Below are 26,550 nucleotides of genomic sequence, written 5' to 3'. Positions count from 1 at the left end.
AAATCCGTATACATGAAACTTTGGAAAGGCCAGAATGACTATGTAATGATTACGTAGAGGCACGACCTTTAACAGTTTTTGTTCATAGAATGATGAGTCTTGTCTTTTCTTTTGCTGTCGTACATTACCGTTTTATTTTATTTTTTTGTTACATAAATGAGACTGAATCAAAACTAGTACCACCCCCTCCCCCACCCGGCAGATATGGCATTTCTGATCCAAAATCCCAAATCCTGTATGTTTTCACCCCCCTCCCCCCCCAAAAAGCATGCTGCAGCTGAGCGAATCGCTGCACTCTACAAGACCAACTTGCCCACGATGACGCCCACCACGAAGAAAAGCACGATGAGGGCCACCGTGCGGGTGCTCAATCCTTCCTCTTTCTTCATGGCGACTGAGGCGTGCTGAGATGACATGACGTTGCTCTTCCTCATCCGGAGACCGTCGTCCTCCTGAAGCGGTGACCAAAACGAAGGGGCAAAAAGTGGGACAGAGTTAATAAATGAGAAATGATAGAAGGAAGTGTAAGGCAAAATGAGTGGAGGGCAGTGGTGGCAGAGAAAAATAAAGATATGGGGGAAACAAAAATGAATGACAAGGGGTTAAAAATAGCCAGTTTGTCAATCAGTCTGATAAGGCAATATTCATTTATTAGCTCAAAAGAAATAGGATCTGTTTAAATCTTCATCTGAGTCAATCCAACACGATACAAAGAGGCACCAGGCTTTAGTACACTTCATTTCCGAGCAGCAGGATGGGGGGGGGGGGCCTCGCTGTTGGTTTAATCTCACCCGCAGGAGCGGCCGACAGCCTTCTGACTCTGGCAAGAACTTTAAGAGGACACGGTGGTGTTCGAGGGAAAGACAAGTCTTTGCGTGACTAAGCTTTCACAAAGCGCAGCTGCAAACCTTACTGTGACCGAAAGCACACTCATTCATTTGCAAATATTTCCTTACATGCTTTGAAGCCGGTGGCAGAGTTTGTCTGTCTGACCATATCCACCAAGAGCAGAGGGGAATTCATTTTATTTATTGATTTACCTGATCTAATACCATTATTAAATCTTCAGGAATCACTTTATAAGAAGTACAATATGTGTAACACAAAACATCTGAAACTGCTTCATAAGGACTCCAAAAAATTTAAAAGGTGGTGTTTTCTAAATATATAATAATAATGATGATAAAAAAACAAGATAATATTAGGTCTCAGGTCTTGCAGCATATGGTCAGTCTGCCCCAGGGCAGCTGTGGCTACAAAACGTACCTTACCACCACCGGTGAGAATGTGTATGAATGAATAATGGTCTAAGTGTAGCACTGTGGCCGAGACCCGCCATTGCTGAAAATTAAAGAAACACTGCAAATAAAATAAACGCTTTGCAAATAAAATAAACACTGCAAATAAAACCAATGCCGCTGCAAATAAAAGAAACGCTGCAAATATAGAGAAACGCCGCTGCAAATAAAAAAAAACCTATGCAAATAAAAAAGCCACAACGGAAGTGAATTACCGGGGACTATTTTTGCTGATGCACCGGTGTTTTTTACGTGAGAGGAGAAGAAGACGACAAAGAGGACGTAAGTGAAAAGGAAGAAATAAGAAGAGCGAGGAATAAGAAGAACAACGAACGAGAAAATAAATGAAAAGGTTAGTGTTCAACGTTGCTACGTGTAATTTTTAATGTGCAACACCAGTGCATCAGCAAAAATAGTCCCCTGTAATTCACTTCCGTTGTGGCTTTTTATTTGTGTCGGTTTTTTATTTTATTTGCAGCGGGGTTTATTTATATTTGCAGCGTTTCTTTTTGTTTGCAGCATTTTTTTTATTTGCTAAGCGTTTATTTCATATGCAGCGGCGTTTGTTTCTGTTTGCAGCGTTACTTTTATTTTCAGCAATGGCGGGTCTCTCGGCCACCGTAACTTTGAGATTCATTGAATGTAAAGTGCATTACAAGTTAAATTCATTATTATTATGGGAACTAGCATAACCACTGGGAAAATCAGCAGAAAGAAAAAATGGTTAACTGATGTAAGCTTGAAAATGTGTGTCTGTGTGGTGGTAATGTAATTTCAGTTTAAAAGGTCCTATTTTCAATTTCATTGTGTCACAAAATACCCAAAGTTCACTACTGAGTTTCTTCTGAAAGGTGAATTGATTTGGAATGAAAAGCTGATTAAACTGAGTTGATTAAACATGACCAAACTGCTTTAAAAACAAAAAAAAAACCTTTTTCCACATCAATACAAGTGAAAGAGCAACAGAGACATCCTACCTACAAACTTCCCCGAGAACTAAAGAAATGCATGAAGGCATCTACTGATGGAGAACTGGTGACACAATAGACATGGAATTAGAGGATTCTACTAACACTTAATATCTTAAAAAACGACAAATTGACACCTTCAGAGTTTGGCATCCCTCAAGCCAGATGCGGTAGACCGGCTCGTGTTCCTTGCAAAAAACTTGCAAATGTGAATAGCAAATGTAATGACTGACATTACACACCTCTACCTCCTTCATGGGTTGCATTATTATTTAGCATGCAAAGACCCAGTTTAGTTTAATTAGAAAATGTCTTGTTTTATTTAATTGGAAATATAACATACTGTATGTTTGCAAGTGCTGATTTGCTGATTTTTTTTTTCAGAGATAAAACTTTACATTTTATTACCGTATTTTCTGGAATATAAGCCGCACCTGTATATAAGCCGCACCCGCTCTATTTTTTAAAAAACAATAAAAAAAAGATATAAGCCGCACCCACTTTTATTTAAAAAAAAAAAGATATGCAAGCCGCAGATATTTATGTTGTTAGATTAGATATTTACTACATGTACAGAACGATTTTGAACTTTAAATGATGTACATGTTTGTACCTAAATAGATCTTTCCTAACAGTGTCTTTTAACACGGCAGCAACTTTGCTGATTAAAACGGGACAGAACCAAGAGAAAATAACTGGTATTTATTTATCTATTTATCTGTTTGAAATCTGCTTCTACTTCTATCTGCTAAAGAAGAAGTAGCGTATTCTTCTTTGCATTTATTTTGTCTTAGTTTTTATTCTAATTCCGGTTAGCACTCCCCCTAGCGGTGGAAGAAAAATCCACAGAATAGCCGCACCTTTGTATAAGCCGCATGGTTCAAAACCTATGAAAAAAGTAGCGGCTTATAGTCCAGAAAATACGGTATATTTTTTAAAACTTTTTTTCAACTTATTTTACAGAGTTTTGCACTTTATTCATTCATGTTTGGTTTAATAAGAGCAAAGTTTGCACTTAAAGCCCAATGGGGCAAATGTTCAATAAAAAAACAGCATATTTGAAATCATTTCTTTGCCTTTTGTCAATTCACAAAATAATCGTAATCGAAAATCGGATTTTGAGAGAAAAAAAAAAAATCGAGATTTTATTTTTGGGCAAAATCGAACAGCCCTAATATCGATGATACATCCCAATAATTGATCATTATCAGAGAAATCTCTGGTGAGCTTGATACTACAGAAGAACTCCTGAAAATGGAACAACAGGTGTGGAGATCAAAATGCTGTTCTGAAGTCACCAACAAAAACCAGGACAAAAATCCCAACTTCTCAAGAACAAGATGGCATTTTATATGTTAAACCATCCTTTAATCTTGATTAAGAGACAAGCACATCAGATATCTGTTGACAAACGTGGCTTTCAAGTCTCTGCTTACTAATTTCCTCAAGAAAATTAATCACACCAATTATCAGCTGTGGCAGAAATACAGTGAAATACGACTCTGGTCTCCGAGTCATCTTACTCACTCTTATCTGTTTATTTTCTTCCCTTAGCCTCTGAGCCTCCATCTGCAGCCTCTTACAATCTTCCATGATCTTCTTGACCTCACCATCATCCAGGGTGGAGCTCAGTGACTTGGCAGGCAGCGAAGAGGACTCTGACTTGAGCAAGTTGGACGACATCATCTTGGTGGACTCCATGTCATGCTGTAAGATGATTACAGAGGGACTTCAGGGTTTCATTGCAGCAAGCTGATTGTTGCTGGAAAAGTGCATACATGGCAACTCTGAATGACAGCTTCGCTGCCTGGCCCACATGTGTAACTCTGTGTTTACATTAGGGGACTCGCATGCTGTTTTCTCACACGGACTGCAGAAACACAGAGCCTTTGTGGGAGAATTCAGTCATGGGTGCCTTTCGTAAGTGGATCAAGCTGGTTTCTATCAGCACTATCTCTGTCTAACTGACTCCGTGGCGCGCATTGCCTACTGGGAGCCGTGGTAATGTAACGCACAGTTTGTAATGAATTGAAAACAACGACTAGGGGTTGTTTTCCCCTCTCAGTGCTCATAAAACAGGTTGACCGAGCTCATATCAATGACAAAACAATGTCTTTAAAGAAGAGAGGAATCAGAAAAATAATAAACTTCATGTGAGAGTGAACAAAGTGACTCTCTGTAGGACTGCTGGTGCCTCAGAGTCCTGCTGCGGCAAAGAGAGGAGGAGGAAAGCGAGACAAAACTGAAAAATAGGTGAAGGAGGAAAATCAATACTTTAAACTTTCTAAAATTGGATTCAAAGGCTGCAGAAAGGAGAGAAAACAGAAAAGAAGAGATGAAGACTGCGATAAAATAGGTAAAAAGAAAAAAGCAAAGTGAGAGGACAAAGCAATGAAACAGTGGAAACAGAGATAAAAAAACAATGCGTCATAATATAAATAATAATATAAAACTGTTACATTTTTCTCATTTTGGTGCCAACAAAGATATGACAATGAGGCATTGCTCTGTTATGTTTAGCACAAATAAAACTGGCAGCCTTACGACGACTTCACTTTGACGTCCAGAATGTAGTGAAGACCCAGCAAGGTACAGCAAAGTGAGAAGTATATTGTGTGCTCACCGTTTTTTCATTCTCCACAGGCATGTCAAAAACACACCTCAGCTTGGAGTCCATCAGCTCATCGGGCTTTGCCTCCTTCCACTGTCAGAAAACAGAGCAACAATAGTTAACTCCTTCATCACCACATTTCCCGAAAGATCTGATTACAAGAAAAAAAATGGAACCACCATATGCATCATTTCAGAATCTGTCAAAAATATCACTTTTGTTCTGATAAGAATTATTTAAAATTCAAATTCATTGTTTTGAAGCTTCTAGTTTTGGATTTGGGCCGTCATCAGCAGTCCTTTGGACATTTGCTTGACAGAGCAGCAGAAACGATGCAACTCCAAAAGGCAGGACTTATAAGATGTAAGAGAGATCTGCTTTGTTATAGGACTGTGCGATTAATCGATTTTAAATCTAAATCGGATTTATTAATCAAGAGGATGTTAAAAAAAGGAAAATCCTAAAATCGATTTTCCTCTCGCATCTAGTCTAGTCATCTTTGTTTGGTCAAGAAGATTGTAAATGTTGTCACTTTACTAAACCCAAGGAGGATTTACAGTATCTTTCAGTTGCACTTCATTCCCAATAGGGAAATTTGCTTGCAATTTATTCCATTGTCTTTTGTAGTTTTAGCAAAAAAATCGAAATCGAAAATCGGGTTTTCAGAGAAAAAAAAAAATTGGGATTTTATTTTTGTCCAAAATTGCCCAGGCCTACTTTGTTGTCTATTTAACTCTAAATGACAGCATAATTTAGAGAGAGACTGACAGAACACTATTTCAGACAAGACTTAAAAGCAGTAAATCGTGAACTCGGTTCAAAACTAATTTCTGAGGATACATTGTATGATTAGTCATTTTTTCATTGGGCTCTTATACACCAAAGTGACATGAAGAACCAGTGGCTTCTGCCGTCCTGGTTTCCTCATCGTCTAAGCATTTGGGGGAAAAAAAGAAAAGAAAACCTGAACGTGCTGCAAAAACAACAAACAACTACCAAGTAGGAAATTCGATCTGTGCATAAGCAGGAGGAGATCTTTGCATTGCAGAAAGGCACAGTAGTTTATGAATTATTTACTAAGGTTATAAAAGAAAAAGTCTTTGATGAAGTCAGGACATCTACAGCATGTAATATAAATCGTAAACTCAGTGAAGCATATATGTTAACTAAAAATCCTGTATTTTAATGTGATCTGAAATAGTCTCTGGACTGTTTTGTACATTTACAGAACTGTCTCAGAAAATTTGAATATTGTGATTTTCTGTAATGCAATTACAAAAACAGAAATGTCATACATTCTGGATTTATTACAAATCAACTGAAATATTGCAAGCCTTTTATTATTTTAATATTGCTGATCATGGCTTACAGCTTAAGAAAACTCAAATATCCTATCTCAAAAAATTAGAATATTCTGGGAATCTTAATCTTAAACTGTAAGCCATAAACATCAATATTAAAATAATAAAAGGCTTGCAATATTTCATTTGATTTGTAATGAATCCAGAATGTATGACATTTTTGTTTTTTTTTTAAATTGCATTACAGAAAATAAAGAACTTTATCACAATATTCCAATTTTCTGAGACAGTCCTGTACATTTAACAAGTAGCGTTCAGAACAACTACCAGTGACCAAACACAAGCAAAATGTGAAAGATAAAAAAAAAATCGTTGAGGTCAATGTTTGAGAATGTTTAGCACTCTCTTTTGTCAACTGTGCTTTATATCAATTTTAGTCAACTATTCATATGCAACTGTGATATCATCAGGGAGATCTACTCAGTCCATCTTCTCCCACCTGCAGACATACCTGCTGTCTGAAGCAAAACTCTTCAGTCACTTTGTAATGGCACTGCACTTCTTATTTTTTTAATTTCTATTTCTGTTTTTATCTTTATTTTTATTTTTTTATCTTTTCATCTTTATATGGGTCTCTGGTTTCTGGGGTGTTTGATTTGTAAATGACAGTGCCGTGTGTGTGAGATTGAAATGTCAATTTCCCCGAGGGAACCTCCCAAAGGGATTAATAAAGTCGTCTGAATCTGAATGAGTCTTTTACAAACACAGTCACAGTTTTGTACGAGGAGTTTTGGATTTCTCTGCACGACCACTATGATGCAGACGTGCATCTTGCCTGGAGGATGCAGATACACTCTCTCGTTACGCTGAAATTCAATGCAGGTTACCTCTGTCAGCTCCATCAGCAAGGTGTTGTATATAGAGTATCTCAGCATGAGTGACACAGTTAAGCACAAACTAAAAATAAAGAAACACTCACCACTCCCTCCATGTCGGTCATGTCATGAGGTGCTATCATGGACTGAACCATGAACTTGTGTTTGCTCTTTTCATTGGGATCGTAGTCAAAAGGCTGCAGCATAACTGCAAAGTAAAAGAGAAGTCACTGTTATTAAAAGGAAAGAACATTTTTATTTGGATCTATGAATGTCCCGTGGTTGCGTTTCAGACAAACAGGGGTATTTTTTTGTGTCTTTTTCTAAAATGGGATTAAATAAAGTAAAAATTAAAATAAGAAACATTGACCTGCTTGTTTAAATGTGTCAAATCCAGTAACACAGTAGATGGGTGGAAAAAGGGAAAAACTATGCTCAGTCACTCCAATAAATATTGGAAAAACTGCCCACACAACAAGAACAGAAGGAGCTGACAAAGAAAAGAGGAAAAAGTACTTGAGTGTTCTGCTAAAAATATTTTTTTAAAAAGTATTTGTCAGAGAGCTATATTTTCCTTTCAATTCAGTACTTTAGAAACAGAAAAAAGAAAAGTAGTAAAGAAACTAATACTTAAATGTAAAATGGGTAATGGGGAAAACATCGCTCACGTCCAAAGTGCAGGAAAAGCCCATCGTAATGGTAGAGATTTGAATTTAGCACAAAGCTTTTGTTCGGACACTCTTTGTTTTATTTCATGCTTTTAACCTTCAATTTTTCCCGACAAAGAACCTCATAGGAGTCTGGACAACAATCATCAAAAAAAAAAAGAAAAAGCACAGGGAGAGTTAAGATTTGCTGGTGAAGCTCAGACATAACATTTCTGGAGCCAGAAATAGTGTCCCGAGTAACCGTGTGCACACAATTATTTCCACAAGATTTATAGAACTATATATCATAGTTCAATCATCATTAAAGTGTATGTCGTGTATGGGCCTGTTTCCAATCCCCATTTTAGATATGGATGGATCGAACACAACCTATTCAATAATGCATATCAAGAGAAAAGAGAGTTACAGTAAAAGCAAATAAGAAACAAGATTACTTTGGAACATACTTTTTGCTTCCCATGTTAATATTTTCATCATGGGTGTAGGAAGAGGACCAGAAATCCCCCATCGTTTCTGGAGCAGATTAATACATAACTTAAATGCTCAAAAGGCCAAAGTTTGGGGATGATGAGGAGGGAAAAAGATGCACACATGAAACATGGCATGTTTAGAGTTTTAACATCAACCTTTGGAAGCCTAAGTTGGTACATGATCCAGCTCATCTGCTACCAAAAAAACGGAGTAATCTAGATTTATTTGTACAACTCTTAGAATAGCGTTAGTGAGGCCTTACAACACTGCCAGAACATTTCACACAGCTGCAGTTATTTACAGCACCTGAAGAGGAGTATATCAAGAAAATGAATGAAAGGAAGCAAAAACCAGGAAACATTCTAAGAAACTTGTTATAAAATTGGCTGTTTTGTTTTAAGTTATAATCTGTCATCTTTTCCACCTTTCCTACGTCACCGTAAAGGCTTCATTTGGGCTGAAAACTATAAGTGAACTGAATAATATCTCAGTAATCCCCAAAGGGACAATATTTTGTTGTAGTTTATATTGAGAATAAGTAAATTCTGGATAAGACATATTTATGGGCAGATTTAGGGGGTGGGGAGGTGAATGACCCAAAAAAGTGAAGTGAAGATGCTTTTGAGTTAAAAATAAGTTTCTGTAGCCACGTCCTGGTAATACACAGAACTTAATCCCCAGCGGTCCTGATTTGTCCCGATTAGTGCTCTGAGAATTCATGTTCTCACCAACAATTATGAGAGGAAATCCTTATCAACTTATGTTCGTATTTGCTCTCCGTTTTACTCTCCCTCATCTTTGTCTATTAGCATTTTTAGATTAGACCCTGTTACTTTCCATGGACAAAGACACGTGTTAAACGTGTGCTGGGCAGTGTAAAAGCACGGCATGTTATTGCCTCCCCGGTGCCTAAAGCAGAGTTGAGTGGTGGGAAGACGAGTCAGGATGGATAATGTGCAGGACATAACATAACGCGTGGGCGTGTAGAACGGCGCGGTATCCCTACATCAGCAGGATATGGTCCAGTCAGGCAGGTGCTGTGGTGCGTGCGTGGGCATATGCAATCAAGTCCCGCAAGAAAGCGGTTTGGGACGACAAGTCCCGTCGCAATTCACGAAACACATCACCTAACACCGACATTTGTTCGGCCCGCTCCATCTGTTAGCCTCCCGTGTCTGTTGTTACTGTGTTCGGCCATTTCCTTTGATGGTTTGCACTCGGGTTATGTCATCAACAAACCCCACCCAGGACCCACCACCCTGTGTCATTCTGTTTACATTAGGCCTGAACTGGGATTAAGTGTATCCTTGGAGGGGCAAGCTCGGCGAGCAACGCCAGGTAATGTAAAGTAGGCCTGTGTTGAAAAAATCGATTTCCCAATTCTAAATCGATTCTCATATTAATTCCTAAAAATCGATTCATTGTCTAAAGATCGATTTTTTTTATTTATTTTTTTTTAATTTTATTTACGGTATGTATTTTTTTTTTTCATCATTACATTACAACTTTTTTTTTTTTTTTTTTTTGTTTATCCCCAAAAAAGGAATGTTTTGTTGGACACGAGAATAACTGGTGCCATGTTTTTGCTTTTAAATATGTTTAAAGGTATGAAAACATTAAAGTGTTAGGTTATAATTGCATAAATTGTCTATATTTCATTACTTTATATACTGTCTTGGGGTTACATTTGCAAAAAATTCTAAAAACCAAATGCTCAAATATTTAAAACCAAAATAGACCGAAAATGGAACAAATAAAAACGGAATGTGGGAAAAAATAAAACCGATTTCATCCGTCTCTGTTTGCTGCCCTGGATCTGTTTGTTAATTCTGACCCACGATGTTTCTGAAAGCAGTTCTATCAGCATTCTGGGAGCTGATTGGTCCTTACAGCATCATTAGCTGCCAATACTTGCTGTTTAATCTCAATATAATACTAGTAGTAATATTTTGCATAACTACAGTCATATAATTCATGCAACAGCTCAAAAAACTGTTTTAATAACACTAACCCAAATCAATATCGGAATCGAATCAAATCTTGATAATCGATTCTGAATCTTAAGAATCGGAATCAAATCGATTCTTGACATTTGAATCGATCCCCAGCACTAGTAAAAAGGACAGACGACACGCTAGATTGGGGTATAAAACACGGGGCATTCGCCAATGTAAAAGAGGCTAATGTCTTCTCTTCAGCTTGTCTGAATTTAGGCTCTTATTGTGGGCAGGACACATGCATTTATTCAACACATTGCAACATATCAGGAGAATATATGCGACTATTCAGATAGATATGAACAACATTCAACTCTCACTTGTGCTAAACAGAATATTCAACATGTAGGATCTTCTACATTCTGAAGCTCAACAGTTCCTGTCACTCATCTCTCCTGAACTGCTCACAGAGCTGTAGGACTATGATCAGTCTGGATCAGGAGCAAGTCTTCATTAATATGCAACTGCATTTTAATATATGCACTATAAAATATGCAATATGTATAGCTGTTGCTGCAATAGCTGCAGCAACAGCTATACATATTACATATTAGAGCTGTGCATATTTTAAAATGTTGCTACAATTTATTAGGGCTGTTCGATTTTGCCCAAAAATAAAATCTCGATTTTTTTCTCTCAAAATCCGATTACGATTATTTTGTGAATTGACAAAAGGCAAAGAAATGATTTCAAATAAAGTTGTTTTTTTATTCAACATTTGCCCCATTGGGCTTTAAGTGCAAACTTTGCTCTTATTAAACCAAAAATGAATGAATGAAGTGCAAAACTCTGTAAAATAAGTTGAAAAAAAGTTTAAAAAAATATAATAAAATATAAAGTTTTATCTCTGAAAAAAGAAAAATCAGCAAATCAGCACTTGCAAACATACAGTAAGTTATATTTCCAATTAAATAAAACAAGACATTTTCTAATTAAACTAAACTGGGTCTTTGCATGCTAAATAATAATGCAACCCATGAAGGAGGTAGAGGTGTGTAATGTCACTCATTACATTTGCTATTCACATTTGCAAGTTTTTTGCAAGGAACACGAGCCGGTCTACCGCATCTGGCTTGAGGGATGCCCGGTGGCATGTTACAACGCCCCCTCCTACACTAAAGAGCCTCTCCCATGGGGCATTTGTCGCAGGTATTGAGAGGTATTTCCATCAATCATTAATATGGTATTAGGGTTGCAAAGGGGTGGAAAATTTCCGGTAAACTTCCGGAAACTTTCCGGAAACTTTCCATGGGAAGTTAAGCTGGGGAATTTTGGAAATATTCCAAATTGGAAACTTTCCACGGGAATTATGGGAATTTATGGGAATTATTGGGAATTTATGGGAATTAACTGGAAATTGGGGGCAATTTAAACAAACTGTATCATATCCAAACATAAATGTAAATATTTATTTTGTCATAAGCAGATATCCATGCAAGATAATACAAAAACATGACATTTCAACAGATTTATTTGAGTAGAACTTTAGTTTTTATTCTTGTATGAACAATTATTTTAATGAACAACAAAAACATGAATGTTGAGTAAATACTAACTCACAACACTCCCCCACCCAATCAAAAAGTAATGCAAGTTAAACATTAATACCATTATAGATCAAATATATTTACCCCATAATATTATCAAAACTTACTTGACTTTATATAGTCCGTGGGCTAAAATGTGCGGCTTCAACAGTCTTGTGCTTTGAGCTCAAATGTGTGGCCTCCAGGCTTCAAGAAATCACCTGTGCATGTGATGGAGGAATGCACAGTGCATGTAGGGGGTGTGGCCTCAATAGCCCTGCAGTAAGCAATGTGCTGTGTGCATGTGATTAAGGAGTGTACTTGCATTAAATCTGGCTGTTTTAGCCAAGACTATGCTACAATATATTTCCCCCAACTATATTTAAGTTCCCTGTTAAGGGCCAACCTTCAATTCTGTAAATTTCTTATTTATTCCAGTTAATTCCCGTTAATTCCCATATATTCCCGTTAATTCCCATATATTCCCGTTAATTCCCATGGAAAGTTTCCAACTTTGAAAATTCCCGGAATTTTGCAACCCTATATGGTATCAATCATTAATATGTGTGCAGACAAGGTAAAAAAAAAAAAAAAAAAAAGTGAAAAATCGATTTTACGATTTTCACGTTTTAACATCGTTCTAATTACATAATCGCGATTACGATTTAAAATTGATTAATCGAACAGCCCTACAATTTATGAATAAGTAACTCTCACCCACTGCATTTTAAATGATGGTGATCAGTGTCTCTTAAGCTTCTTATTTCTAGATGATTTCAGTCTATTAATCACTTGTTATATGGTTCTGTATTCCACCCTTTTGTGAAACATATCAGTAAACTTTTTTCTACTAATCAAGTAAATGACTTGATTAGTGTCTCATTTAACCTTCCTCGACACAAGCGACCAGCACTTCCTTGATTTTAATCATCATTCCACTTTCTCTCACTTTTTCCAAATGTGTCACATTCCTGAATGGGTTTTCTGATGATTATCTGTGTGGGACCTTTATTGTCTAACCACACAATCCTGTCACAATGCTGATGGCTGTGCTGTGTTTCAGATCAACATGTTTTGAGAGCAAACTAACCATACTTGTGGGGCAGGTTGGCAGGTTTCACACACATTCAGATAGACCACTTTAGTGCTATACTAGTAGGCTCCACCCTCTGTCTGAAAGGGGTACTCATCCTTACAGATGTAAAAAAATAAAGAATCTGTAGAAATCTTTTAAGCAGCCCAGCATCCAAACCAACTTTGAAAAAAATACTTTAAAAAAGGTAGAGTAGGGAAAGTACGTTGAGAATGTCCGCACCTCACATATTCTTCCTTGTACTAGTTTGTGTCCCTAAACCAGATTACATCTGGCACCTGATGTCCCAATTAAAACTTGTTGAACAGGCTTCTGATTTTCTTCGCCAGCAATTCTTGCTTGCCCTTTTTTGACATGTGTGCTCCCTCCTCAGATTAAAGAGGAATTTGAAAGTATGCAGATGTAGATTCTCAGTGAGCCAGGTCACGTTAATCCTCGTTTGAATAGACCCAGGGCCTTCCTGTGTTCAAGGCAAGGGCTCGTCCGGGTTGCTCGGGCGGGGGGGAAAAAAAAAAAGGAGGTGGAGATTATCCATTTCTGCTTTTGTGTTACCATTACCATGATACAGTGACTGATGTACAAATACACGTGGGGGTAATCTTCCTAACCGATTCTAAGACCCCGTCCACACGTAGCCGGATATCTGCGGACATCTGCTAAACCGGAGATATTTTCCTACGTTTTGACCTGTCATCCACACGAAAACGCAAATAAACGAAGGTTTAAAAAAACTCCGGGCAAAGTGAAGATTTTTGAAAACTCCGTTTATGTAGATGCGTGTAGACACACACAACCGGAGTTTTGCGTTTTCGAACGTCACATTATGCGCCAAAACAACAACAAATCTGCTCTGACGTGCGACTTTTGTTTACTATAGAAATACAGATGATCCAGTATCTGTTCTCCAAGCCATTTATTAAATAAATGGTCTCTGCTCTTGACCGGCCGCTTACTGCGTTACACCGACACAGAGGGCTCCGCGGAGCCGCGGAGGCTGAACCTCCGCGGAGCCCCGCGGAGCGGCGGAGCCCGCAGAGTTTCCCCGGGAGCCGCAGATTATCTACAGGTTAGAATGCTTATGAATGTGGTCGAAAACGCAGATCTTCGGTTACGTGTGGATGCAAATTTTTTTATAAACGGAGGGGGGAAATATTCGTTTTTAAAAATACCCGGCTACGTGTGGACGGGGTAGAAGCCTTTTGCTCTCTTTACAAAAATCAGGTGTAGTTGCTAGGAATGGGCGATATTTTACCGTTCGCGATAAACCGTCAAAAAAATTCCTCACGATAAGAATTTGTCATGTCGCGGTAAAAACGATAAATTCCCGTTGATGATGTTTTTGTGTAAAGCTGATTTATGAAAGAAAGAAAGAAAGAAAGAAAGAAAGAAAGAAAGAAAGAAAGAAAGAAAGAAAGAAAGAAAGAAAGAAAGAAAGAAAGAAAGAAAGAAAGAAAGAAAGAAAGAAAGAAAGAAAGAAAGAAAGAAAGAAAGAAAGAAAGAAAGAAAGAAAGAAAGAAAGAAAGAAAGAAAGAAAGAAAGAAAGAAAGAAAGAAAGAAAGAAAGAAAGAAAGAAAGAAAGAAAGAAAGAAAGAAAGAAAGAAAGAAAGAAAGAAAGAAAGAAAGAAAGAAAGAAAGAAAGAAAGAAAGAAAGAAAGAAAGAAAGAAAGAAAGAAAGAAAGAAAGAAAGAAAGAAAGAAAGAAAGAAAGAAAGAAAGAAAGAAAGAAAGAAAGAAAGAAAGAAAGAAAGAAAGAAAGAAAGAAAGAAAGAAAGAAAGAAAGAAAGAAAGAAAGAAAGAAAGAAAGAAAGAAAGAAAGAAAGAAAGAAAGAAAGAAAGAAAGAAAGAAAGAAAGAAAGAAAGAAAGAAAGAAAGAAAGAAGAAAGAAAGAAAGAAAGATTTATAGTTACAAAGGTGGAGTTGAATTGGTATTTTTTAATCGTTATCGGGATAAATGCCAGAAATAATCGTGATACATTTTTTAGTCCATACCGCCCATCCCTAGTAGTTGCAGAATACTACTTCAGCACATTGCTCCACTCCATTCAATCAGTGGTTTTATTTGATCTAATTCCAGTGACTGAAAGGGCATTTAGAGGTGTAGCAATGACTGCAATACAGCAATCATTTTCTTATGTCCTCAAAGGGGTCTGAAAAAGCCAGTCCGATAAAAATAGTTATAAATGGCCAAATTTCATGGTTCTTTAGCTTTCATCGAGGAGGGAGGGAAAGAAAAAAAAATGAATTGGTCTGGCTATCAGTATGGCTTTTTCTATGGAACATGCCAATTCTCCTCAGAGTAGTGTTGTGCACCATTTCAGCAATCAGTGTGGCTTAATATTGCAAATCAGAAACAGACGGCATGAACAGATTGAGAATGTCCTGTTTCAGTCAGTCCTAATTTGTACAGCCATCCAGCTTGGGTCCGCAGGGACAACATCAGAAAATGGAACCAGGAAAGCATGTAGGTTCTTTGAGCTACACTGAAGCAGTCTGGCCAAAGTTTAAGATGGAAAAACACAGGAAGAAGCGATTCAAATCATCTTTCATCTACAGCTTTGGAAAACACCTTTAGAAAGAACTACTTATGCACATGGGACGATGGCGTGTTTTCAATTCAAGCTAGGCATAGATTTCCAAAAATCCACTGAGGCCAAACATAGTAAACATTTGACCTCTGGGGGAAGGTTTAGTTTAGAGGGAAAATAGTCAAAGTTCAGTTAGAGGGACATGGTCAAACTCCAACTTTCCCAGTTCACTAGATGAAGCATCCTTCGGCATTGCTCCCCCAATGTGTTCATGTTTTGTATAAAAGTGTTGGTTAAATGAATGTAATGAATGAAATGTAAACAGTTAAGCAGGATGGTAATTACCTTCCTACTTATTGATGATGAATGGAGCTATTACAGGGGTGAGAAGAAGAAAACTTTCCCTTCCTGTCACTAATTAATTGTATCCTGTGAGAAAAGAAGCTAACAACAGAATTATCAATTACAATTATTATTGAAGTGCTTGGCTCCTGTGGTAAAAGAGATTACAACAAGGTCTTTTGGAAGAGTATTTAATTGAGGAATTTGCATTAATCAGTTTAACCATGTATGCAATTTGGTCCATAAACAGCAGGAACGGGTTATATGCTAGTCTCATTTCCTAGAAAAGAAAATGATGCCAATTCTTTTCTTTTTAAAGTCCATATATATATATATATATATATATATATATATATATTAGGGCTGGGCGATTAAACGATCTCGATTTGTGATCGCGATCAAATTAAGTTCGATCACGGTGATCAGCTGTGGGTCTACTTTCTCGATCACGTGCAAAACATGCTGCAGCAAAGTGCACGACAACCAATCACAACCCGCTTTCCTGGCACCGCGCTGTCTGCATTAATTGATCATGCATGACATGCCGCGGCAAGTTGCATGACCATAGGCAGTAAACTAGTCACATCTGCCTCCCCTGCACTGGTGGGAGCAAGCGTGACCAGAGAGAATAAAACTACAAGACAACAACCGCAGGCTAGCGTTAGCTTAGCTTCGAGCCGACCGGGACTCACGGTTTGCGGTTATTTATTTATTTATTTCGCCGGACAACTTCTTCCGAGCGTACAGGAGGAGGGTGTGATGGATTCACAAAATGCCCTTCGTGATGGATGTATTGTGTATTCGAACCGCACTCATTAAAGTTGTGATTCGCTCTGCTTGTACCATAAATTACTCATCACCGCCGACTTCAGAAACTCCGCGGCCCCGACATGGGTGTGTGCGTGCGTGCGTGCGTGTGTGCGCGCTCAGCGGAGTGAATGTGTCGGAGCGCGGAGGCAACAAGCAGAGCTCACCAGATGACGCCGTAGGCTCTGCGTTGGTGTAACGCGGGACCATAAATCAGCCTTAAGTCCCTTTAGGTTAATACTGTGAGAAATAACCTCTCATAATAGCGGTACTACAGTTAATAAATGTAATAAAACTGCCGTTTCTGCTGGTTACTGAGTCCCCTAAGTGGCGAGTGAGTTTTAACTCCTTAATTACCAACCAGCGTCAGAGTCACGCACAGTAAACAAACAGTGATGTTAGAGAGCCACCTTTTGGTCAATTTAAGCAACAGCATCGCCAGCTGCTTGACAGTGGCTCAACTCAGTTTACTGTTTTTGTTGTTAATAATGTCATTGCAATTTTATCTATGCAATTGTGAAAAAAATGGCAAAATAAATGAAAAACTGTGAACAACCGCATTCCGTAGGCTATTCGAATCCGTGTATCATTCGTTCTTTCCATTTTCAATTGCCAATCAAAAACGAAAAAATGAAAAAGTGACTGGTTATTTTGTTTTTTGTTTTTATAATGAAAAACAAAAAACGGAAAAACGGCTGGTTTTTCATATTTCAATTTTAGGCACAGATCAAAAATACGAAATCGAAAAACGGGACACAGAACTGAATTTGATTTTAATATTTAATTTGTCGGGTTTACGTGACCCGGAAATGGCTCTGTACGCGGCAGTTCGGGTAACCATGGCAACCATAGCGGCGCTGGAACAACACATTAAGGATTATTTTTTAAAGATTGATTAAGGACTTGTTCCACAGCGGTTTGACGTACAAAGATATTTTCCTGCACGTTGCAGCAGATGAGCACAGGATGCGCGCCCATTGTTGCGGCGCGGCGGAAGAAGCGGAAGAAGTTGTATGAGTTTGACTAGAGCGAGGGAAGATTTGTTTCTTAAGTTGCGTTATTGGAGTTGCAGTAACGTTATAGAAGAACAACATGCCCACCAGCTGTTATGTGTACGGGTGTACAAATAGAAATCCCGAGGAACATAAATTTTTTGCAATTCCCAGAGGAAACAGGCCATTTAAAAGCACCGTAGCGGCTGTGGCTGCAAGTAAAAGAACCGACTGGACCGAGGATCATCAAGAATGCCCGCGTTTGCAGTGCTCATTTCATATCTGGTGAGTTATCATGGCTATTTGGTTTAGCTTTACTTGAATGTCTTTAATTGAGTAACTATACCATAGACTGTAAGTTTACTACTGGTGCTAGTACTAACTCATACAGCTGAGAGCTTCAGTGTGGTGTACATAATAATAATTAATATTATTAATATTATAGATCCATGGGTGTACAGCAGCTCCACTAACTTAACAGTGTGGTGTACAGTAGAGTACTAGAGAGTAGTATATACTCTATAGTACTCTAGTGTACAGCAGCTCCACTAACTAAACAGCTGTAACGCTCTAGCAGCATTGTTGTTTAGGATGTGTGCCCTGGTTGTCTTTTCTCTGATTTGAGCATCTCAGAACACTTAAGAAACTTGAAAAGTGGTTATCTGGTGTTATTTGGCTAATGTGTATCTTTCTTTTTACAGGTGAGATGTCACTGGACCACGACAGTCCTGATTTTGTGCCCTCTATTTTTTCATACACTAAACAAAACCAAAACCCCGATGCAAAGATCAAAAGGTAAAATACAATAAATAAGACCCAGCTGTTTGTGTTTTTAGCTTAGCCTAATGACATGATTAACTCATGAATATTAAGGGTTTACTTATTTTGGTATTAAGCAAACCATAACCGATAATTAAGATGGGAATGTATTGTATTACAGCTTGAGATCAGTATTTTTGTTCATTTGAGTTTTTTTATGTGAAGGTACCAAAGAAAAAAGAAATGGAGTGAAAGACTTCTGTTTGCTCCACCAAATCAACCTGCTCCGGCTCCTGGAGCTCCAGAGGAAGTCACCGGCATGGATCACAGTCCTAGTAAGTGTAGCCACTGTTGTGTCATTTCAAGTCTCATTGTATGTATAATGGTTCAACCATGTTGAGTATTCTCCCCCTATGCTGATCTCCACATCCATTCTTTTCTTGAACCCATATTTATGCACAGTGTAGACTAACACAGTTGCAATTCATCTTAGGTCTATGTATGTGACAAATATAATCTCCTTGTCCCTGTCCTTTTCTCCTCTCCTATTCACAACTGTCCTCTACTGATTCCAATGCCCCTCTTATGTTCTCTATACACCTCTCCATCCATCCATCCATCCATCCATCCATCCATCCATCCATCCATCCATCCATCCATCTCGTCTTCAATTCTCAGCTGTTCTCTTTTCTGCTAAAGCTGAAGAGGACATCCCAGTCACGAGGACAGAATACAATGACCTGAACCTGAGGTACACCGAGCTGAAGAGTGACCACGTCAACCTGCAGGAAAAGTATCAACAGCTGCGAGATGAAAATGAGAGACTTAAAGAGGAGCTGAAGAAGTCGACATTTTCATACTCAAATATTAAGTGCAACATGGTACAACTGTTGTTTATCACTGGAATAACATCTGTGCTCTTTGACTGGTTGTGCACCAAAATTGCAGGAAGTGTAAAAATATTCAGCAACAAGCTCTCTCTACAGGATCATCTTTTGATAGTGTTAATGAAATTAAGGTTGCAGCTCATGGTGCCACCCTTCACATTGCAGCTTTCACCAAAGGCAAACAGCAACTTTCTGCACAGGAGGTCGACACATCAAGACAACTGTCACGTGTCAGGATACATGGCGAACGTGTTATAGGGAGATGGAAGAACTGTCACAGGCTGACCTTCTAGATGATATTGTTATTGTGTGTGCTAGTCTCACAAACCTTAGCAAAAGTGTTGTTCCGAAAAAATCTAAGAAATAAGGGTTCTGAATAATAACATCAAGTCTTGACATTTTTTTATTTTCTCATCAGTGATTTGGAGCTGTGACTATGAATTGAATATCAGCCATTAATGATTTACTTGACTATTAAAGTTTTGCTAATAAACTACCAGAGTTATTTGTTTTTTCTCACTGATTGTGTAAATGTATTGATTATTTTCTCTTTTTAAAGCTACAAACATCCAACTTCCACAGCTGTAAATATGCTGCACAAATATACATATATTGACTATATGTGTTGTATATCAAACTCAGGTATATTATAGATATATTAATCCCCACAAACCCTCAAATAAAAATAATGAATTTACCTAAAAATAATGAACTAAGTTTTAAAAAACAGTATTTTGCATTATATGCCTTTTAATGTTTTTCTTTTTATCATATTAGTGGGAATAGGTTTCTGTAAAGTAATGGTGATAATGTGAGATGCAGGATGGACAATAAATCTCATATCATTTTTAATTTTTTTTAAATAACTATCAACTTCATTCAATGTTGAAATTATTTTTGTACATTTGTAGTTCTAAACATATTTAGGGTGTTTTTTTACTCACTTTTGTCTCTCCCTCGACTAGGGTTGCCACCTTTCAGAAATAGAAATAAGGGACGCCCTGATTTCAGCAGCGCAGGAGCCAAAAAAAAGCCCCAAAACTTCTAAACTGAATAAAAATTTGTTTATTTTATATGAAAAAACTAAATGCTTTGATTTAAAGTTTAAAGTGCTTTAATAGCATTGAACTTGCATGACAGACAACCATACTAGCAACTGAAATATCCTCCTATTCTATGTATGTCCACATCGGCCCAGATGTAGAATATAGCCTACAGGTGAAGAATATGGTGTAAAAGTTAATTTATTTCAATAATTCAACTAGAATATGGTGTAAAAGTTAATTTATTTCAATAATTCAACTAGAATATGGTGTAAAAGTTAATGTATTTCAATAATTCAACTAGAATATGGTGTAAAAGTTAATTTATTTCAATAATTCAACTAGAATATGGTGTAAAAGTTAATTTATTTCAATAATTCAACTAGAATATGGTGTAAAAGTTAATTTATTTCAATAATTCAACTAGAATATGGTGTAAAAGTGAATGAAAATACGGTACAAATCGTGTCCCGTATTAGTTCAATACGGGACGCAACATTTTTTTCTCAAATAAAGGACAATTCCGTATTTTACGGGACGGGTGGCAACCCTACCCTCGACGTTATTCCAGTTATATGCAAATTGCCAATTATGTAAATTAGGCGATGACGTCATTTAGCGACTTCTAGCGACTTTTGGGACAGCCAATAGAGACTTTCCTTACTTAGGAGTTGGCAACACTGACGACAGGACCAGAAGTCAGTCAGCCCGCCATCAGCCATGGAGCAGTACGTCTTGTTTCGAGGAGCAAAGCGTGTGACTTTGAAGGAGGAGGACATGACAACTGAAAAAATCAGCAGGATTTTCCAGGTAAGTTTTTCACAAAGAACCTTTTCTGTGAAATTGCACTGTACTTTTAACCGCCAAACGAAGCCTAGCCCAGTGGTTCCCAAATGGTGTGCACACCGAGACGAGCTTTTTTGTGACAGCTATATATTATTACTGCTTAATTACATAACTTGTCTTGGCGAGGCACACTCGTTGCCATGTGTGGTATATATTTAGTTTTGGGAAATTGCGATGTCTTCAAAGCATTATCTGAAGTTGTCTGCAACTGACAGCAAGTAGTTAACGTCAGATGTATTTCCATTGAAACGGGGTCTAACACTAGCAAAAAACCTATACTTGGAGAGCGTATTGTTCCACATTATGGATTCATTTTGATAATATATTTTTTTCTTATTGGTGTTGAATGCATATGCAATTTTACAAATGTTCAATAGAACTTGGAGAAAATATTTTTTGATTGATATTTTGTTAATAAATGATTAATGATCATCATAGTTGTCAAGTTTTATTTAGTTTAAGTAAATTAAGATACTGTAAACATTTATGGAGTGGTGACAGTTAGAGCCCTGCGCGGGACGGTTTTTTTCATCCCGCTCCCGCCCGCAGCAAAATTCAAAATTCAAAATTCAAAATTCAAACCGCCCGATCCCGCGAGATTTGGGTTGGGTCCCGCGGGACCCGGCGGGCCCCAATCCCAATGGGATTAAAGTTCTCCGTCTCTAGACGGTTTTCCGTCAATTCGAAAATTAGGAGAGAAAAAAAGAAAGAACAAAAAAACATTTGCACGTGCGTTATCATGTTAAACCTGAATTATGGTTCTGCGTTAAATCGACGCAGTGCCTACGCCGTAGCCTACGGCGTAGGTTACGCGGCGAGGCGCACCGTCCCGCGTACCTTACGCCGTAGGCTCTGCGTTGGTGTAACGCGGAACCATAACAGGCATTAAACTGGCGCTATTGTAAACCAATTAAGCGAGCCAGAGCCAATTAGCCAATCAGAAATAGGAGGGCGTGTTGGATCAAGGGGGTAGTCTGGGGGAGCAGTCGCTCCGTCGCCCTCTCCTCGCCGCCGGAGGTGCGGCGTTTGGCCCGCCTCGCGGGGCCTTCGACCAGCGGCGTTGGCGCGTCGTCGGGCGGGGGTTTTCGCGGGGCGCCGTCCGGCACCGCGCGGACACCCCGGTGGGGGGGATCGGGTACGGCGGATGGCGGCGGCGACTCTGGACACGCGCCGGGACCTTCTCGCGGATCTCCCCAGCTGCGGCGCCCGTCAGGGACCCGTTAACGCGGCCCCCGGCAGGTCGCCTCTAGGTTTACCACCTTTCAGAAATAGAAATAAAGAACGCCTGATTTCAGCAGCGCTGCACAGGAGCCAAAAAAGGGACATCCCCAAAATTTCTAAACGGCATAGAAATGTATTTATTTTATATAAAAAAAACTAAATGCTTTGATTTAAAGTGCTTTAATAGCATTGAACTTTCACGACTGTACAGACAGACAACTATATAGCAACTGAAATAGCCTATGCTCCTATAGTAAATATAAATATAGCTACAGGTGAAGGTCGGAACATTAGAATATGGTGTAAAAGTTTGTATTTATTTATTTCAATAATTCAATTTAAAAGGTGAAACTAATATATTACATAGTCTCAATATATGTTAATTTTGATGGTTGAATTGTTTATTGATTTCATAAAATATTCAAATTTTTTGAGATTTTTTATTTGGGGTTTTCATAAACTGTGAGCCATAATCACCAAAATTATAACAAATAAAGGCTTGAAATATCTTACTTTGAAGCCTTGCTAAATGCAGTGACATCAGAGCAGCTGGTCAACTGGATGAAGAAATGCAGCTTACCAGGTTGACTCAGATCTAGGAGAACAGGCCTTTAATGAGAGGACTGCGCGAATTGATGTGGACTATACATTAAAAGCAAACTGACAATAATAAAACTGCTCAAAATCACCTTCCTTCAATAAAATGCTATTGGTCTCGAGTAATTAAATAGTGTTGGTTAAAGTCTTCTTACACCTTAAATGCTGTATTAGAAAACGGGCTAATACAGCATTTAACTTTTTTACTTGAAACTTTTGGGAAGCGACCGCACAGCAGAAAAGGGGCCGTTCTTAAAGGGGACCTATTATGGCATCTAGTACCTATTTTAAACAGGCCTTGAGTGTCTTAAAAACAAGCTTTTGATTGTTTTTGCTAAATAAATTAGAAATTCAGCCTCTGAGCCATGTCTGCAGCATCCCAGTCTATGATATGATAATGAGGCATGTGCTGATTGGCTGCCTGAATGACGTGATACACCGCTAGGGAAAAATGGCGGAAGCTCCGGCCAGCGGAGTTAGTTGTGTGTGTGGTTTCACGCATCGGAGGCAAATGTATGTATGTAAATCGCTCCCGTCGTTACGTAACGACGGGAGCAGAATCTTATTGGCTCGTAGATCCACATCACACTGGACGGCTCATCTGGGCGGCTGTACAGACACTGAAGAATTTAGTTGCTTTCCTCCTTCTCTGAGTTGGCAGGATGAGGGGAGACTACTTTATATATGTTAAAGCAAGAGAAAATCTGTTTTTCATAATAGGTGCAGTGCATAGATGGCGGGAGAATATGAACTGGCCTGAAAATTTTTTTTCAGTCAAAAATATTTTTTTTGCTTTAATCCCTGAATGCAGCCCTCTAGTGACAGTGATAACACGTGTTATCGAAACTATTTTGCATGAATACTGTATGTATACAGGTGTGCCTTGAGATTTTGGCTTGGCCTTTGGTGTGCCTTAGGCAAAAAAAAAGTTTGAAAACCACTGGCCTACCCTATATTTTGCATAAACCTCTCACTTTACTTTTTCAAAAGGTTCATGGCCCCAGTCTCTACATCACTGATGACACCAATGTTGCCATATTTCCTGGGAATGATGGTCACTTCAGCACTATTGAGCTCATAGTAAGGGGACATTATGAAGTGCATGGAGAGAGCAACGATGTGGGGGAGCCATCCGGTGTGCCTGGACCATCGAACCCTACCCGCTTCGCCTTCCGCCGGCCATCCAGTGCTGCTGCGGGTTCCGCTTTAACTGCAAGACCTTCTGCAAGAGCACCCATGGCAAAGGCATTCCAAAGGTCACCAAATACTTTAACACATCAGATAAATGCATCAGGCCAATATGAGAGTATGTGTCTCTGTCTGTCTCTCTTTCTGTTCTAAAAAACACTTTCATCTTCAGGAACGTCTTCATTGCTGATCTTGTGGAGGGCAGATTGGAAACCAGCAAAACACTGACAGTTCGATTCTTGGAATTTGAGGCTTCTGTCATGGGCATCACAAGTAAAGTCAATGATGCCCTTGAACAAGAGGAATCGGTCATCCTTACCGATGGTCAGGGAAACCAGATCTTGGACACAGAGGGAACCAGAGGTAAATTAATAAATAAAAACAAACATTTATAACCCTCTGGTTTTAAGAAAACTACTCACTTTTTTTCTGAAAAATTGTATACTTTATGTTCCACTAAATCAACTATTTTCTTTTCAGGATCAGCATTTTGGAAGCAAAATGCAAGGAAAGTTTATGCTGTGAAGGAAGGAGATTTGCACCAGTTACAAGGAAGCAAAAAGAGGAGACTCAGGTATGTAAAATAAGCATTTTTTTTGTCAGTCATGATGGCATATTTGTATGGATATTCTCCTCAATCAACAAGTGAAGAGGACCATCTTTGTGAGAATTTTTGCCAATATAGGCCATTCAAGTCTCTGTAATTTCCATTAGGGCTGCAACTAACGACTATTTTAATAGTCGACTAGTCACCGACTATTGAAACGATTAGTCGAAAAATCGGATAATTAGTAATTTTTTCTTAAATTTAGTATGTCGCTTTAATTATGTGGCAAATTATAATAAACACGATAAAGATGGGTACTTCAATGAAAAATACAGGACTGTCTCAGAAAATTAGAATATTGTGATAAAGTCCTTTATTTTCGGTAATGCAAAAATGTAATACATTCTGGATTCATTACAAATCAACTGAAATATTGCAAGCCTTTTATTATTTTAATATTTCTGTTCATGGCTTACAGCTTAAGAAAACTCAAATATCCTATCTAAAAAAAATAGAATATTCTGGGAATCTTAAGCTGTAAACCATAATCAGCAATATTAAAATAATAAAAGGCTTGCAATATTTCAGTTGATTTGTAATGAATCCAGAATATATGACATTTTTGTTGTTTTAATTGCATTACAGAAAATAAAGAACTTTGTCACAATATTCTAATTTTCTGAGACAGTCCTGTAGATATTTTATTCAACTTTGCCCCTGTTCATACAAAAAATTTATAAAATGTCCTATTTAAAACCAAGGACAGGCACAGTGAGCAGTCAGACATAAATCCATGAATAAATAAACCTCTGTCCATTATTTTTCATTTTTTAAGAACAGGCAAATGTGTTATATAAAAAATAAAATAAAACGTCTCATATTTTTTCTGTATCAAGTGGGTAAATGGGTTCTGGACGGCAGGACGTTCTCTGGGTTGAACTGGTGTATCATTTGTTGAAACCCGTCACCCAGACCCGACGTGCTTTCTCTTCAAATGCTTGTGCATTACCAACGTGCTCCCGTGATAAGCAAGGTCGGCTTTGCAAACCTTGGAAGTCATCTTTTTATTTACCGTATCCAGGCTAAAAGGCTCCAAAACTTCAGAAGTTTTGTTACATGCAGCTGCTACAGGACGGGACGCCGTTATTTCTGTTTACCCGCTACCGCTCGGCAGAGACGCTATCGCGCATGTGCGACTCTCGGCAGAGATTGTATTGAAGTGAGAAGCCTCACTCCGTTGGAAAAACACGTCTGGCGACAATTGTCGACAATGGAATTCATTGTCGACAATTTTGATTATCGATTTTTGTCGACAACGTCGACGAATCGTTGCAGCCCTAATTTCCATTGCATGAGAGTTAGGATCACTATGAATACATTAACTTATAGACTTCGATTAATTGTTATGTATTAATTAGTTTGACAGATCATTGGAAGTTGCAATGGTGGAGTTATTGCATTTAGAATGCTGGATTTGAAATATGACACACGCACCAGGACTAAACAACTGGTTACAATGATTGCATTTTTACTGGTTAGGATTTTGCTGAGACCAAGTAGGTTATAACATGTATATTTTGCTTGTTTTTCAGTCGGCGAGATGATAATGGTTTAGATGCAGTGTTCGATACAATCGAAGAAGTGGTCCTGGCAGCACAGGGTCTTAAGGAGGTGTCAACTACAATTAAAGAGCTGACAAACCTGGCAAGTTCCAACCGAAGAACAACAGTGTCCTTGACAGAGGCTGAAGCAGCAGCTATTAAAGATGCCTTCGGCTGTGTTGTCTGCAAGGGTAAATAAGAAAGTTTTGTCTTTTGTAGGCAGGTATCAGTGTCCATGAAGAAAATAGACCCCAACGCCATAAATAATGTAACCACTTGTGCAATAACTGTATTTTAAAAAAAAAATTGTTTTCTGATTCAAATGTGCAGGTCCAGTGGTTGAGCCCATGGTTTCATCGTGTTGCCATAGCATTATTGGCTGCAGGAG

The 26,550-nt window shown here is 38.3% G+C and overlaps 2 protein-coding genes across 3 annotated transcripts in view; one reads left to right on the top strand and one right to left on the bottom strand.

Annotated features, from left to right (window-relative positions):
• Nucleotides 1-239: 239 nt before the first annotated feature.
• vapb (VAMP (vesicle-associated membrane protein)-associated protein B and C) overlaps nucleotides 240-26,550 on the bottom strand; it is a 48,619-nt gene continuing 22,308 nt past the window's right edge. Inside the window, exons 3-6 of the mRNA XM_061726805.1 lie at nucleotides 7,158-7,261; nucleotides 4,890-4,970; nucleotides 3,794-3,973; nucleotides 240-452 (exon numbers count right to left, since the gene is read on the bottom strand). Of these exons, the coding sequence (XP_061582789.1) occupies nucleotides 297-452; nucleotides 3,794-3,973; nucleotides 4,890-4,970; nucleotides 7,158-7,261 (521 nt within the window). The 3' untranslated portion in view covers nucleotides 240-296. The remainder of the gene's footprint in view (nucleotides 453-3,793; nucleotides 3,974-4,889; nucleotides 4,971-7,157; nucleotides 7,262-26,550) is intronic.
• LOC133449285 (uncharacterized) lies at nucleotides 17,099-19,613 on the top strand. Of its 2 annotated transcripts, none has more exons than XM_061728420.1 (4): nucleotides 17,099-17,758; nucleotides 18,175-18,268; nucleotides 18,458-18,567; nucleotides 18,932-19,613. In XM_061728420.1, the coding sequence occupies exons 2-4, from the start codon at nucleotides 18,180-18,182 to the stop codon at nucleotides 19,375-19,377; spliced, it is 645 nt and encodes a 214-aa protein (XP_061584404.1). In that variant the 5' UTR covers nucleotides 17,099-17,758; nucleotides 18,175-18,179; the 3' UTR covers nucleotides 19,378-19,613. The 2 variants fall into 2 exon arrangements, with proteins under 2 accessions (XP_061584404.1, XP_061584403.1); XM_061728419.1 differs by having other exon boundaries at nucleotides 18,911-19,613.

This window comes from Cololabis saira, chromosome 8 (genome assembly GCF_033807715.1).
Source record: "Cololabis saira isolate AMF1-May2022 chromosome 8, fColSai1.1, whole genome shotgun sequence".
In the NCBI taxonomy this organism is placed as follows: Eukaryota; Metazoa; Chordata; class Actinopteri; order Beloniformes; family Belonidae; genus Cololabis; species Cololabis saira.
Note: the sequence above shows the minus strand (reverse complement) of the source record. Positions and strands in the feature narration are given on the sequence as shown.